The sequence below is a fragment of the Anguilla anguilla genome, chromosome 14 (assembly GCF_013347855.1).
Source record: "Anguilla anguilla isolate fAngAng1 chromosome 14, fAngAng1.pri, whole genome shotgun sequence".
NCBI classification, from domain to species: domain Eukaryota; kingdom Metazoa; phylum Chordata; class Actinopteri; order Anguilliformes; family Anguillidae; genus Anguilla; species Anguilla anguilla.
The window spans coordinates 955577-971950 of NC_049214.1; the positions used below are offsets into that span (position 1 = coordinate 955577).

The 16374-nt window shown below is 50.2% G+C and overlaps 1 protein-coding gene across 3 annotated transcripts in view; it reads right to left on the bottom strand.

Annotated features, from left to right (window-relative positions):
* nnt (nicotinamide nucleotide transhydrogenase) overlaps window positions 1-15994 on the bottom strand; it is a 41600-nt gene extending 25606 nt beyond the window's left edge. Inside the window, exons 1-10 of one of the 3 annotated variants that reach the window (XM_035389998.1) lie at window positions 15862-15994; window positions 13497-13679; window positions 9641-9870; window positions 9059-9276; window positions 6967-7054; window positions 6140-6228; window positions 4398-4585; window positions 1813-1946; window positions 511-702; window positions 116-269 (exon numbers count right to left, since the gene is read on the bottom strand). In XM_035389998.1, the coding sequence (XP_035245889.1) occupies window positions 116-269; window positions 511-702; window positions 1813-1946; window positions 4398-4585; window positions 6140-6228; window positions 6967-7054; window positions 9059-9276; window positions 9641-9870; window positions 13497-13650 (1447 nt within the window). In that variant the 5' untranslated portion in view covers window positions 13651-13679; window positions 15862-15994. Of the gene's footprint in view, window positions 1-115; window positions 270-510; window positions 703-1812; window positions 1947-4397; window positions 4586-6139; window positions 6229-6966; window positions 7055-9058; window positions 9277-9640; window positions 9871-13496; window positions 13680-14596; window positions 14811-15101; window positions 15124-15861 lie in introns of those variants that run through there. The other 2 variants (XM_035390000.1, XM_035389999.1) reach the window with 2 other exon arrangements.
* Window positions 15995-16374: the final 380 nt, after the last annotated feature.

Here is a 16374-nt window from a genome sequence, read left to right on the forward strand (position 1 = left end):
TCCAGTATAGGGGCCAGTGATTGGCTCATATTCACACCCCTCCAGTATAGGGACCAGTGATTGGCTCACACCAACACCCCTCCAGTATAGGGGCCAGTGATTGGCTCACACTCACCTCCGGAGTAGAGGCCGGCGGTGGTCAGCGTGGCTCTGAAAGGGGAAATGATGGCCTTCTTCTCGGCCTCAAGCTCCTGGACGCTCTTGGGCTTGGGAGGCGCGGCCACCGGGACGTTGTTGGGTTGCGGTGCCGGAAAAATGTTCTTCCCATCCTGTTCGGCAAGGCACAGCCAATCAGCATGAAGGACAACTATTCATACAGCTACCCCTATACCAGCATGAGGGGGGGGGATTCGGCAAGGCACAGCCAATCAACATGAAGGACAACCATTCATACAGCACCCCACATACCCACGGGGCGGGGAGGGGGGAGCACTTATGATTCTCATTGACCGCACCCACACAAAGTGAGCAGACAGTTTTTTTTTCTCCGGGTGGGGGGTGGGTGCTCACCTTCATGACAATCGAGCCGCGGATGACGTGGTCCATGGTGCCGTAGTCGAAGACGTCCTTCACCTCGAAGTGGAAGTTCTCCTTGTCCGGGCTGATGGCCCGGATCAGCTTGATGATGTTGTTGGAGTACAGCGTGCTGGACTGTGTGGCCAATCGGCTGGGCAGGTCCGTGTAGCCGACATGGGTCACACCCTACAGGGGGGCGGGGGGGGTCAGTGACGCCAGCGTTCACACTCCTCACAGAACTGATTAAACCTGTGGAACCAGAATATCAGCGCCCCCCCCCGTGCTCGCCAGGGCCCAGAGGGGGGGTCTCTGCTTATATTAAACACTCACTGCACCCATACATTGTACTCTTTAGCAACTGTGCCAAGACGTGCCTCGATCTCTCCGTAAGGACGGAGTGTAGCACAGTGGGTAGGGAACTAGACTTGTAACCGAAAGGTCGCAGGTTCGATTCCCGGGTAGGACACTGCCGTTGTACCCTTGAGCAAGGTACTTAACCGAAAAATTGCTTCAGTATATATCCAGCAGTATAAATGGATACAATGTAAAATGCTATGTAAAAGTTGTGTAAGTCGCTCTGGATAAGAGCGTCTGCTAAATGCCTGTAATGTAATGTAATGTCTCCAACTAACCAAGACTGTACAGCGAGTTAGTTTTATTAGAAGTAACTGTGACTCAGTTGGGGTAATGTCGGTCTTTGGCATTAATAATAAAGAGTTTGTTATCCACAAGGTGCCTTTTCCTGTTACACACCACGGCCAGTCTGAGCAGGAAGCCTCATTAGGCAGCAGTGTAGTGTAACAGTTAGCGAACTGGGCTTCTAATGACCTAAAGGTTGCAGGTTAGATCCCCTGTGGTACCCTTGACTACGGTACTCATCCCGCATTGCCTCAGTATATCTCCAGCTGTATGAATGAATAATGAAAACTTTGTAGAAATGTGAAAAAGTCACTCTGGTTAAGATGGCCTGATAATGGAATGCAATGTTATGTAATGGAATGTGATTTAATGTAAAGGAATGTGATGCATTGTAATGTAATATAATGTAATATAATATAATGCAATGGTATGTAATGGTATGGAATATAATGAATATGATGTAATGTAATGTAATGTAATGCCATGTAATGGTATGGAATATAATGGAATGTGATGTAATGTAATGGAATGTGATGTTATGTAATGGTATGTAATGCAATGTAATGTAATGTAATGTAATGTGATGTGATGGAATGTGATGGAATGTAACGTAAGGATAATGTAACGTGACGTCCTGCCGTGTCCCGTTTCTCGCACCTTGTGCACGGACAGCTCCCCGGGGACCGTGGTCTCGATGTTCCCCCCCGCCTCGGCTGCCAGGTCCACCACCACCGAGCCGTCCTTCATGGTCTCCACCATCTCCTTGGTGATCAGGATGGGCGCCCTTCGGCCTGAGGGCACATCACCACGGCAACCACGTCAGGTGGAGCATTGGTGTAGCGTCACAGACAGCAACATCCCAAACTCTCACCCCCCCCGCACACACACACACTCCCCGTCTATTTCCACACTTAAATCTGATCTTCTGGGAGCTGAACGCACTGCACAGGAGAGCCTGCACTCCACCTCAAAAAGGGAAAAGTAACTAAAGTCCACACATGAAGCTGATTCTTGCAGAAGAGCCCGTGTGTTCAGTACCAGGGCCCCTGACTGGCTCTTGGTGGCTTCACTCCGGTGCTTTCAGGAGTGCGAGCTGTGGGGTGCAGTAAAGGCCAGGGGAGCTGGTGTGGATGAGAGACCACAGCTCTGGCCGATCCTGGCGAGGAACAGCCAGGAGAACCTCTTCACCTCGCAGAAAGGCCCCAACATCGCTCTCACCAAAGCACGCAAACACGCACACAGCTACTCAACATTCCGTCTGTCGTACAGCGGACTGAGCACAGCACCAAGAATCAGTCCCTTCAGGCAACACACACACACGCACGCTAACAGAAACAACGATTAGTCAAATCACCCATGAGCTCTCCCTACAATTCCTGTACCGGCTAATTACGCTGTTTTGATGGGCATGGACGCAAGGCTCCACATTCGCAGGAAATCTGCAGTGTTATTCGAGTGGAGTCACAGGGCTAAACAACTTGGCAGCAGAACTCTGGACACTGGGATGGAAACATCTCTCCAAAACCAACCAAGAAGGACAATGGAAAGGCCCTTCTACATCACATTACATTATATTACATTACGCTGTATTACATTATATTATATTACATTACAGCGTATTATATCGTGTTCCATTAGATGCGCTCAGAAGTGGCTCCAGCGGTGATCCAGAGTAACTCAAGACGCAGGAGAAACAGGAACGCATCACCTGGCTGGCGTGAGCAGTGGAGCCAGAGCAGGAGAACTGCATCCCAGACCGCAGTGGTGTAGAGACGCTAAAGCGCTAGCTTAACCATGCTAACAAACCGCTCATGAGAGGACAGATGTGGCCGGGGAGTTGGGTTTGGAGATCAGAGTCATGGGGGAGCTGCTCCCTTAGCAGCCCTGAGGCTGATATTAAGCTTTTAAACCTCAGACTGGCAGCCGGTGAGGTCAGACGTGGGCGGGGGGGGGGGGGGGGGGGGGGGGGAGACATGAGCAAGCTGGGGGAGACTCAACACCAGTCCTGTGGCTGCATTCTGTATTAGTGAGACAGGCAGGTCTGTCCTCTCACTCCAGAAGGACTCGTGAGATTTTGGGTAGTTAACAGTGGTCAGGCACACTGCACATGTGCAGCTCAATACGATCTCCAAAACCTCCGTGATCACTTTCAGATGACCTGAGGAGGGAAAATTCACTGGAAACGTTCTGCAGCCCAAAAACACAGAACGAAACAGCTGCACTCCCTCCTGAAGGAGGAGCACTGCGATTGGCCCGCAGGAGTGAGTCCTCTGCCCTGTGATTGGCCGTACTGTCAGGTTCACAGAGGGCAGCTGCTAAGCTGTCTGCTAGCTTAATTGGACTGGGCTACTGAGCCCATTTAAGGAGCAGAGGAGATTATGGGTATGTGAGAGAGGAACAGGACAAACACCCTAACCTACTGTAGACCAGCGGGGGCCGACCCAGACACAAACACACCAGGAGGAGTCCAGGAGGACAGTGGCGAGGGAACAGACAGCCACAGACAGAGTGAGACTGAACGAGGGATTGGGAAAGGCTGGGGTAACCAACCCTGGTCCGGGAGAGCCACAGGGTCCACAGGTTTTGATTTTCACCTGGAAATCAGAACCGGTTCTGACCCGAGAAGGCAGGCGAGGTGAGCGGACTGTGTAACAACTCGACTGATGAATCCAGGTCAGAGTAAACATGGGAACCGGAACCCCACTGAGCAGGGGTGACGGGGACAGAACCCCACTGAGGAGGGGTGACGGGGGACAGAACCCCACTGAGGAGGGGTGACGGGGGACAGAACCCCACTGAGGAGGGGTGACAGGGACAGAACCCCACTGAGGAGGGGTGACGGGGTGGGGTTCCGCTCCCCTTACTCTTCAGGTGAGTGCTTTTATGCGGTCACCCTGGGCAGGGTTCTTCAGTATCGCTGAGATTTCAGGCTTTTCTGGAGGCAAAAGGGAGTCCTGCCCGGGTACTAGATTAGGAGGACCTAAGAAAGTGACCACTGAGTGAGCGAGTGAGCGAGCGTGCGTGCGTGTGTGTGTGTGTGTGTGTGCGTGCGTGCGTGTGTGTGTGCGTGTGTGCGTGTGTGTGCGAGTGTGCGTGTCTGGGCTACTGAACACCTATCTATTCCTCTGTTGAATAATAATGGTGTGGTGTGGGTAAAGCATAGATGGGAACAGGGAACATGAGGAGGGTGGGGCCAGGCAGAACAGGGGGCGGGGCCATGCAGGCCAGGGGGCGGGGCATACCGGGAATGAGCGCGGTGCTGATGAGGATGTCCACGTCCAGACACTGCTTGGCGAACAGCTTCATCTCGGCCTCGATGAACTCCTTGGACATCTCCTTGGCGTAGCCGCCCTGGCCCTCCCCGGACTCCTTCACGTCCACCTCCAGAGGCTCCGCCCCCAAGGACTTAAACTGTTCCAGAGCGGCCGCCCTGCGGGGGTGGGGGGTGGGGGGTGGGGGGGGGTGGGGGGTGGAGAGGAGACGGCTTTACGCTCGGGACGCCCACACGCAGCCGCTACGCTAATCCCCATGAGCTGCAGGGCCACAACCCCGGGCTGGGAGAACTGACATCACTTCCTGTTTCAGCAGGGCACACCCACAATATCATAACTAGTATGAACTAATTCAGCATTCATCTATACGTGACCATGCGTAATAAAGCACAGAGGCCCCACCACCCACCCAAAAAAAAACACAATGCATCTACGTGTCCTAATGGTGCCACATCACCACAGAACTCCTCTTACCCCCGTAAGAACTGTGAAAGAAACAGAGTGACCCATCAATACACAAAAACCCAACACATGTACTGTCTACACTGACTGCAACAGTACTGCTTAATATCCTCACTGCTCTACTGCACTAGGGATCTACAACCTGGAGTCACAATATGCAGCCATTTCTCTGCCTTTTGCTCGTTAAATACTTTGTGTGGTGCTGCCACCTGCTGGATAATGCAGTCAACTGCTCATCAAATAAAAACAACCCACACGGTCAATAAACGAGCCTTATGAGACTAAATGGGGTCCAGTCCATGACACTGTGGTAATCAAACGTTACCGTGCCAACTGCTACAAATAAATACTAAACACCGCCTACCCAGGAGCTGAACAAATCCTATTACAGGAATTACCCAATCGGATTAGGGAAGCACCCAAGGGGGAGGAGACAATCCTCCACCTTACCCTGCAAGCAGGACATGCACAGCATGTGTGATCTAAAGGACACAAACCCTGCTACACCTTTCTCAGGGGTAAACTTTAAAACATGTAGAAACAGAACTATGCCTGCTTCCGATAGGCTGGTTTGTCCATCATTCAATAGCTAAAATTTTCGTATAAACAGCTCAGCTTCAGACCCACGGAAAATTATAAGCAGGATGTTTAAATACAAGCTCACCAAAACCTTCACACCCTGCCGCTCTACACTGCTCACCAAAACCTGCACCATGCAGCTCTACCACAGCTTATACCACTCACCAAAACCTCACCACAACCCCGCATTTTTAACACCTTGAGGCAACAGTCAGAAGGACGGAGGGGAGATTAAAGTGGTCTTTTAATCTTGTAACTCTCACTGGCTCCCTTATCTGAGGAGAGGGCAGGAAGTGCTTCCTGTATCTCTCTGTTTGTGTGCGTGATGATAACTTATCACCAGCCACAGACGCTGCGCCAGATTACAGCTGAGCCCAGACTGACCCGGAGGTCAGACAGCAGAGCCGCCATCAGCGCTAGGACACAAGCCTGAACCCGCGCTGGCGTGTACCGCTGTCAGTAAAACCCCAGCATGTGCAGCCTGACATGCAGTTCTGAGCAGTGATCCATTTTAGTTTCCATCTGTTATAATGCATATAAAACCTTATTATTACACACCAGCTCTGGGCCTCACCTGCCCAGGATACAAACACACCTGCTCACGTACAGACCCACCTGCCAAAGTACACTCACCTGCTCAGGTACAGACACACCTGCACAGGTACACTCACCTTGTGTCGAACCCCCTGACGATGGCCCCCATGGCCCTGGCAGTACCTGCAGCAGCCAGACCTGCCACTCCCCCTCCAATGATGAGCACCTGCAGACATAGAGAGGGCACAATCAGAACCAGAACCATGCCGAGGATCAGAACCACAACCACAACAACCACAACAACCATCTGTGACAAACGCAACCACATGGATAGTCACACAACTTCCAAAAAACGATAAACCTCAAGAATTCTCAATAATCACTTTCCCACTCATACAAATGCCTCATGGAAACTCAACAGTTTATTCAGAATGTTTAAAAAGATTAAAAAGACGACATGCTTTACAGACTGGAATTCCAGCTGAAACTTTGTAAGAGTTCATTTTTGCTGAGTGTAAAAGGTTACAGCTGATCCCAGCAGGGTAACAGCTGATCTAGCATGCATGTCATTTATTCACACCAGGAGTGCATTTGTTAACAGTTTTCACAGAATTTCAGCAGTTTTTGCTTCATTTAATAAAAAAGTAATCACAAAAATGGTCCAAGCATTTTAGCACAAATCATCTGCTGTGCATAACTTAAGTCCATAAGAGTCTGGGGTTTTTGCTGGTCATAGCATCCTGCCAAAACAGCCAGTCTGCCTTTGTCATCAGGAGAGATATCATACCTTACAACCATAATTTGGCCTGTACAGTTATCCTCAGACTGGCCTGTACAGTTATCCTAGCAGCCTGCAGATTCATTAATTTCCCCACCCAAGGAAAGCCCCTCCCACAGACAGGCCCAGCCAATGAGCTCGGCCAACCGACAGCCCCGCCCACAGAGAGCCCCGCCCATCCCGTACCTTTGCAGGGGGCACCTTCCCGGCGGCGGTGATCTGCCCGGTGAAGAACCGGCCGAAATGGTTCGCAGCCAGCAGCACGGCCTTGTAGCTGAGAGAGAGAGAGAGAGCACCAGCCAATCAGCCGCTACCATCCGGTAACCCTCAGCACCCGCCGCAAATACCGCCATTATTTACACTGAGGAGGCCAAGCGCTCGCTACCACGGCAACAGGGAGCCAATCACCTGTCCAGGTGTTTCTCTCACTTATTTTCAGTTTGGCTCGGAGAGGAGCGCCATCAAGGCCGCGTTTCCCCCTCCCGCCAGGAGTCCCATTAAGCAAAGTCAGAACTTCACATTACATTTTCCGTTAAATCTACATTTTGCCTCAAACCAAATAGTAACCACTAATTGGTCTGAGACAATTTCTTTAAGTTGTCCAAAGAGAACGGACAAAGGAAAGGGGGAAGAAAGATGAGAGAAAGAAATAGGGAAAAAAGAACTGTATATAAATGTCCTAGTATAAAAATTCATAAGATCGGATATACAGTTTGTGACTTAAAAACACATTAACTTAAGTGATTACATCAAGCATCTGGAAAGATTTTGCCCAAACAGTTCCTGCTCTAGCTGCAGGATACTCAGCTGTGCATCTCTCTAGGACAGAGACAGAGTAAAGGTCAGGCTCCCATACGTTACACACGGGAAGGTTCAGGCTGAACCACAACAGCAAAACGTTTTTCGTTGCACAACAGGGCATTACCGGCAGCCACCTGCGATCCATCAAAGACCCAGCCTGGAATCATCATCGAGAGGCAACAGAGGGGATGTGTATTTCACAGTTAGTGACTCCAGTGATGCCCTGTCAACATCCGTCCTAATCTTCCTAATAATCGAGCACTCCCAGAACAGACAGTACACGAAAGGCTGCTCCTAACAATCCCTGACTGCTTAATGGACGACAAGAGAGATATCTGTGGCCATCTTCATCTGGAATCTATTTAACCCCACTGGGAAAGAGTTTAAACCAAAATGCTTCCACATGCCTGATATTTATACCTATATGTTTTTAAATCAGATCTGAACTAGTGTAACAGGTTTGCACAGCCTTTTGAGAATCTCAGATCCCGTTCAACTGCAGCACAAGAGACTAAAATACAAAGCCGCTTAGTTTATTTTATTTTTTTAAACAGGTGACTGTATGCATCAGTGGTCCTCAGTCCTGGTCCTGAAGAGCTGCTCTGATCAGTGGTCAGAGTTCAAACAAACATTAATTTCTCCTGTGAACAGCCCTTAGCTCTCCAGGGGGTAAACACACTCCAAAATTTGAAAAAGATTAAGGAAACAGTTTAAGCAATGGAACAACAACCAGTCCAACAATGAGCCATCCAATGTTGCACACTGACCCTTTTCGGTTAAGGCTGGACACGCCTGCTATAAAGCCTGTTAACAATAGCAGCCACTGTGCTTACAGTAACAGTAAGAGGCTGTAGAGCACGTTAGCAGTTCTACCCCCTGTGCTAATACAAACTGTATCAGGCTGTATAAAGCGTGTTGGCAGTAGTAGCCCCTGTGATAACATTAACAGTAAGAGGCTGCAGAGCATGTTAGCAGCAGTAGCCCTGTGCTAACGGTAACAGTAAGAGGCTGTAGAGCATGCTAGCAGCAATAGCCCCTGTGCTAACATTAACAGTAAGAGTCTGTAGAGCACATTAGCAGTAGTAGCCCCTGTGCTAACGGTAACAATAAGAGGCTGTAGAGCATGCTAGCAGCAATAGCCCCTGTGCTAACATTAACAGTAAGAGTCTGTAGAGCACATTAGCTGTAGTAGCCCCTGTGCTAACAATAACAACAAGAGGCTGTAGAGCATGCTAGCAGCAATAGCCCCTGTGCTAACATTAACAGTAAGAGTCTGTACAGCACGTTAGCAGTAGTAGCCCCTGTGCTAACATTAACAGTCAGAGTCTGTACAGCACGTTAGCAGTAGTAGACCCTGTGCTAACATTAACAGTAAGAGGCGGCAGAGCATGTTACCAGCAGTAGCCCCTGAGCTAACTGTACCAGGTTAGCACAGGGGCTAACCTGTTAGGTAGCCCGGCGATGGCGGTAGGCTTACCCGGCGATGTTGGCCATGGAGCTCAGGGCGTCGTATCCCTGGGCGATGGTGACGCGGGGCACCTGGTCCATGGCTAGCACAGTGGCCCGGCGCTGGGACAGCTGCTCCATCAGCTCGGGGTTCTGGGCCGGGTAGATGAAGCTCACCAGGGTTCCCCCCTCCTTCATCAGCTCCACCTCGTGCACCCCCAGCGCAGGGTTGAATACGGGGGCACGCACCTGAGCAGGGCCAATCAGAAAACCAGCAGGGTCAAGGCAAGAGCCAATCAACAACCAGCAAGGTCAAGGCAAAGGCCAATCAAAAAAACAACAGAAAGGTCAAGCAGCAATGACACATCGACATTTACTTCTTATTACATTTAAAGGCAGGGCCCATCCCTGTACCTGGACATCTACCATCCTGTAGGCTTTCACTCTAACCTTCACAAAGCACTGCAGCTGGAGATCTGCTTAAGTTGCTAATGAGTAAAATCCAGTGTGCCAATTTAAGGTCGAAATGAAAACCTCTAGGAACAGCGCTGGTGAGCCCTGATTTGAGAGAGTTGACCCCCCCACTCCACCCCACACCCCCTCGGTCCGGTACCTTGACCAGCACGTCCGACGCCAGCACGTCCTCCGTGCCCTTGATGGTCGCCCCGGCGCGGGCGTAGTGGTCGTCGGAGAATTTGGCGGCGTCCCCGGCGCCGGACTCCACCACCACGTTAAAGCCCTGCTTGATGAGGGCCTCCACCCCGGCTGGGGACAGCGCCACCCGCAGCTCATTCTGAAACACCTCTCTGGGCACACCCACCGTCAGCTGCTTGTACGGGATGCCTGGGGAGGGGAGGGGAGGAAGGAGGGGAACACAGGGCTCGAGAGTCAGAGGTGTGTCTTAGAACTCAACATTTAAGAGAAGTCTGTCTGTCTAATCTAACTGCGTTTAATGTATCTGGTGTGGATGCCAATGCAGTGCTAGATATGCAGTGTGCTTTTTTACCCTGACCCATCTCATCCTCTGTCAGAACCCACTCTGAGGGCGTATCCGTGCTAAACTTGGGTAAATGTTTAGGGTGTATCGGGGCCAAACTTGGATTACAGTTTAGGGCTTATCTGTGCCAAACTTGGGTTACGGTTTAGGGTGTACCTGGGTCAAACTTGTATTGAAGTTTACGGCATATTTGTGCCAAACCTGGGTTACAGTTTTGGGTGTACCTGGGCCAAACCTGGGTCACAGTTTAGGGAGTATATGTGTCAAACCTGGGTTAGAGTTTAGGGTGTACCTGGGCCAAACCTGGGTAATAGTTTAGGGCATGTTTATGGCACACTCAAGAGGGTCTGTGCTTCAGCAGGCTTGTATAGTAAAACTGAGCAATAAATGCAATGCTGCAGCTCTTCACTCAAAATGGCTGAATTGGCCCAGAACACAGAGATAAGAATAATCAAGCGTGAGCTCCAATTGTGATAACTGTAATCATGCGTGTCTACAGATAGCCAAATCCCCGAAGATAAGATGAACTTGTAAACATGTAATGAGGCAACAGGGACCAGCAAAACTGCGAAGTATGTAGTGGTGGGAGAGGGAGGTTTCCTGAACACTGAAAGGGTGGAGCTAGCATATACTGTCATTCACTCAGAAGAACCAATCAAAAGGCATTGCTGTCCATGTCAAAGCTTCATGTGTTTCCAGTGAAACCTATGCCAGGGCTCAGAATGCCTCACTCTCATATCCGAATTTAGCACAATGTCTGTCTGTCTTCCAGCAGAAACACAGTTATGGGAGCTCAGGAAACGCTGCTGTGTAGCCACACAAAAATATGCCTGCTTGGTTTTCACAATCCCTGCTTGCTTAAGGCACCTTGAGTTCACACAATACAACCACCCCGTACACGTAAACCTTTCCTACTAGTCTCAGCTAAAAATAAAAAGACTGGCACATATTGTGGCCAACGTCAGCTAAATAGCGTTCAGTTAAAACGACCTTTGACCTCAGAGACTCCTGTTCAAAGCACTGAACCGGGGAAGCACTTCTCTATCAGCTATAAGCAGAACACCACACTTAACACTTCTGTAAGGTTCACAGCACTGTACTGCATGGAAAAGGGGAAACTCCAAACAGATGAACTCTCTTAAAGTTTGCACCGCAGCAGTTACAGAAGTGTGTGTGCGTGCGTGTGTGTGCGTGCGTGTGTGTGTGTGTGTGCATGCATGTCTGTTTAATGCTTCCAATCTGCAGAATCTGGGGCAAAAGAGGATGCATTATTAAGGTCTTCTGTCTTCAAGGCTTGGTGGAAGCTCCACCCCCCCACCCCCCCACCCCCCCACCACACACACACACACACACACATACATACACACCCCCCCAACATGCCCCTCCTCCGTATAGGGACAACAGAGACGTGAGCACGAGGGAACAGATTCTCCACCCGCTCAGATGCAGCACTGACCACTTTCCAGAGGGTGTGAGAACGTCCTCTAATCTGACCCCCTTTTTAAATGCCCAAGGGCGGACCACATTACACCAGCTGCAGGCTCCCGATTGGTTCATTTTCAGTTCGGGACCCAAATCTTAAGAAAAACTCCAGTTCACAGGCTCACAAACGTTTTCTGACATTTCAAAAATATTTGGGCAGTCAGCTCGAATTTGTCAGGTGTGCCGATTCTGTGTTTCAATTCCCGTTGACCAATCAGGAGGTGGCTCTGTGTGTGACGTTTTGCCCGCTGTGCTTCTGTCGACTGTAACGTCATGTGACCCGGTCGGGAGCTCATATAGTCTACGCTATCATCCGACCGGCTGTCACAATCTGAACAGTGTTAAGTGTGAGAGGGCATCTGATCTCCCAACATCGTAACCCGTGAGAAAATCGTATAATGTACACCCACCCGAAGAGAAGATTCCTAAAGCTAATTTTACTGCCGCTTAGACACACTGTAAAAGAAGGTCTGGGAAGATTCTGGGTTGGGTTTGGGTAACAGCAGAAACCCAGAGTCGCGACTTCAGTGTGGCATCACGAGACCCACCATGGAAAATTCCTTCACACCCTGGTGTGGTGATGAGGGCGGGGCTGGAGTGTCTGTCACACAACACAAAGCCGGGCCCTAAACACTGAGCTCCAGGAGCAGGGCGGCCATCTTGTTCCCCTCTGCGTCTTTGTACTTTACACAGTGAACACAGTTCAGTCTCAATACAACCTACAGGTGCTCTGAGGACGGATATCTTTGAAAACATCGGGACGATGTTTAGTACTAGAACACGGCACATTTCAGTGTTCTATTCTAGAGGACAAAGGGTAAAGTACTGAATGTAGTAAAAATTGATTCTACAGACAACAGCAGGTTCAGTCTAGAGCGCTCACAATAAGACCAGCCCAGGACGGAAAACATTAGGCTTCAGAAGAAGCAGGAATCAACAGCCCTTAAAAAGCACCCTTCCCTGGCCTGACATACTCTCCCCTACAGCGCGTCAGAGTCCTGCTATTCCCCTGGTCATGACTTCCACTCGGCAATCTGCCAGAAATAGAACCGGACAGCTGTCCTTATCACCCCTGCAGAGCGCGCACACACAACAAGGACAGCGGCCTTTAATGGCAGGGTTCCAATCGAGCGCGTCCAGCCGCCCCCAACCCCCCACATGTGCATGCTGGGAGTCCAGCCGACCCCCCCCCCCCCCGCCCCCACGTGCATGCAGGGAGTCATTCACCACTCAGGGCAGGAGGGGGGGGGGGGCAGCCGGGGCAGCGGAGGGAAACGTTATGCAGCAGATGACTGCTTTGTCCTCTACCGCTGTTCTGTCCTCTACAGAGTCCTGGGAAAAGCACTCTGAGGTGCGACTCAGAGCTGGGGGAAAGACAGGCGCGCTGTTGTGCCCACAAGCAGAGGACTAAACACAGACTGCACAGGAACGAGAGCTCACGTGCCCTAACAGCACGGCTCAAATTCAGCGATACAAACAACAAAGTAACGAGCAAAGTCAGGAAGACCAAAGCCTGCTTTCCCCACAAAGTCACTTCAGCAAGAATGTCAAACACGGCACAGTGAACATTACACAGTATCGTAAAAATCTTCCAAATGCATGAAACGTATCGGCTGTGCGTTGTGTTCCAGGATTGCCTTTCTCAACAGGACAGCTGACACACGGCCCAGGCAGGTGCCACTCCGGGCACTGGTGCCCGCTCTTCCCTGGCGGGGGTGTGTATCCCCAGGTGGGGGTGTGTATCTCCAGGTGGAGGTGTGTATCCCCAGGTGGAGGTGTGTATCCCCAGGTGGGGGTGTGTATCCCCAGGTGGAGGTGTGTATCCCCAGGTGGAGGTGTGTATCCCCAGGTGGGGGTGTGTATCCCCAGGTGGGGGTGTGTATCCCCAGGTGGAGGTGTGTATCTCCAGGTGGAGATGTGTATCCCCAGGTGGAGGTGTGTGTCCCCAGGTGGGGGCATGTCACCTGGCGGGGGGGGGGGGGTGTCTTACCTGGGTTGGCGCAGCGGGCAAGGCGCTGCTGGGTCCTGAAGTAGCGCTGGCATGCGGTCCTGGCAGCGCTGGCAGCCTGCAGCCGGCCAGAGCCCAGTCCACACAGCACCGGGCTGGAGCAGCTGGCAGCCACCACACGCAGAAGACTCGCCATGGAGCGGTGCTGCCGGAACAATCCGCCTCCTGCACCCAGGGACACACAGAACAGAGCACTGAGACACACACGCACAGAGACACACACAGCACTGAGCACCGAGTCTATCCCAGCATGCCTCAGTGTATCCTAAACACTGACCCCTACCCTCACCAGCTCCACTGACCTCTCCCATACACACACACACACACAAAGGTGAAACCTGCAGGCAAAACCTGTTACCTACAGAAGAATGCACAAGGGCACTAGGACATTGTGTGTGTGTGTGTGTGTGTGTGTGTGTGTGTGTGTGTGTGTGTGTGTGTGAGTGTGCACGTGTGGGGTGAGGGGGTGAGGGGATTGACTCCTTCACCCTTCTCTCTAATCATTTAACAGAGCTGTCTGTCCTGTTTTCTTCTCCTGTGCATTCTGGGCTTTCCTACTCTGACTCACTGGGAGAACCATTACCCTCTTCAGTAAAACTATCTCCCAATTTCTGCACACTTCTCCCTCTCTTCTACCCCCACCCAGCCAAATCCAGCTCACACAGTGTGCACTGTAAGCAGTTCAAACAGTCAAGGACTGTCAAGGAGTAAAATCACCCCGAAACACTAGCGCCGCATTTGTTTATAGGCACCTTCGGGGCAATGCATCCAAAACGACAGAGCAGCAGGGTCATTAATCTGACTCGTTCAAGCACAGTTCAGACGGCAACGGTTCCAGAGAGACCGTAATATTGATTTACGAGCACAACAAACACGGGCAGCGAGCTCTTCTCGTTAAAAATGGCTGAAATTCATGCCATGGCTTTTTTAGTAACACACCGATATAGCAAGTGCCCCACATAGCCTACGCATCTCCCTCTACATCAGACAGAGCAAGATAACAGCATTCAGGGCCAGTTAAACATGCCCTAAATGAAGTATTAAAGTACTAAAGCCTTGAGCCTAAAGCCACATTATCTTGCCTGGCCTGAGCAGGATGGCTCGTTCCCAGCTGTCAGCAGCGCACAGAAATAAAAACCAGCTGCGGTTTTCTCACGCCTCCGACGCCTTGTCTGTTTCTGTCGCCGTTTCGCTTGCAGTTGTTCAGTCTTTGCACAAATCTCTCCTGTAAGTGCAGCCCACGCCCGTGCTCTCCTTCCTCTACTGCACTGCAGACTCAGCGAGCCAGCCAAAACAAGACGTCAAATGGGAGGTCATGAAACGGTGTGAACGCGAATTAATAAAATAAAAAGTAAAACAACTAGACAAAAAAAATGCCTGGGGGCGGAGGGGGTGGGGGGTGCTGCCCACGTGCACCGCTTTGAACCGGGGGGATTTCATAGCTGTAATTTTACAACCAGCCACCTGTGGTTATGCCACTCAACATAGCAATGTCCTCATATTATTTTTATACAACGTCATATTTCACGCACACCCCGGAGGATTTAAAAAACTGGCCTGCTAAATGAATGAAAGCACGCGCGTTACCACGTCAGCAGACACAGAAAGCAGAAGAGTCTGCCTCGCTCCCGAACGGCTCGTGCTGCTGGAGAATGATCTATCTGGGATTCAGTTATCGTTTACTACGAAGCACCACCTTAACTGCAGCGGAATGTATTGTTTGCAAATCACCCTAGAAACCATGCATTTGTTGTTAGCTAGTTTTCAGCAAGCATTAGCCTGGTAGCCTAGCTTAGGTTTCGGAGAGGAGATTTTAAAGTCATTCACAATAAAGCCCGCCATTATTAAGTAACGTAATTTGCTTGACTGCCTCCCATCTGCCAGGATGACACAAATGATAACGTAAGCTGTTTATCTGGCTTGGACTCTATCAACAGCAAATATGACCCCACATTTACTACATAGCTGGGCACTTCATTCAACCCTACAGTCACAACAAAGGCAACACACGCTAAAATAGCCCGTTAGCTCGTTAACCGGCAAGAAAACTGAACGCTACAAGCCAGCAAGACAGCCCAGCAATGTCGGGTTATTAAACCGCAATTTTGACAAGACATTCCATTGCAACCATTACTTTCGATGTTTTTGTTAGCTAGAATTGAACGGCTGGCACGCAAAGCCGCGGCCGCGTTTCCGAAACTCCGCTTTTCGGAACAACGATGTAGTCGGCTGCAAATTATACCCCCACGGTGTTATTCGTCTTTAGATTGCCAAAGCAAAGAGCTTTCTCTTGCATATTTACACACACGCCAAAAACAAGGAGGGATCATTGACTAACATTACTGACCTTAAATTATTAGCAGGAGACTGAGCGGCGCGTTCACGCGTACTACTAGTCGGGCTAGCCGGCTACCCGGAAGAAATCTTGACGAATACGTTCACATCACATTTTCTGGGTCATACGTTTCTGTTAGGTAAGCCTATGAGAAGACATTGTTCAGAAGCAGATCGCAATTATTGACCTCATATTGTTTTTATATTTAAGCAACGTCAAGTTGTTTTTCTAAGCCTTATCATGTAGGCTATGTGATAATATATTATTCAGCTTGCATTTATAATATGTAAGAATGTGTATATGCAATTAAGCCTTACATCAAGGGAAAATAATGTTTGGCACTTAAATTAGAATGGGAAATTTAGTCGTGAAACGTGCACGAACCACATACATCGGTCAACAAATCAACTAGATTTTCAAATGGAGTTGGATTCTATATTCCAAAGTTAGCCTACCAACCCCCTACAGGGTTGGAGTCCTGATCTATGTGGTCACTTCTGGCACTGCGATCTTTACTTCACTCTA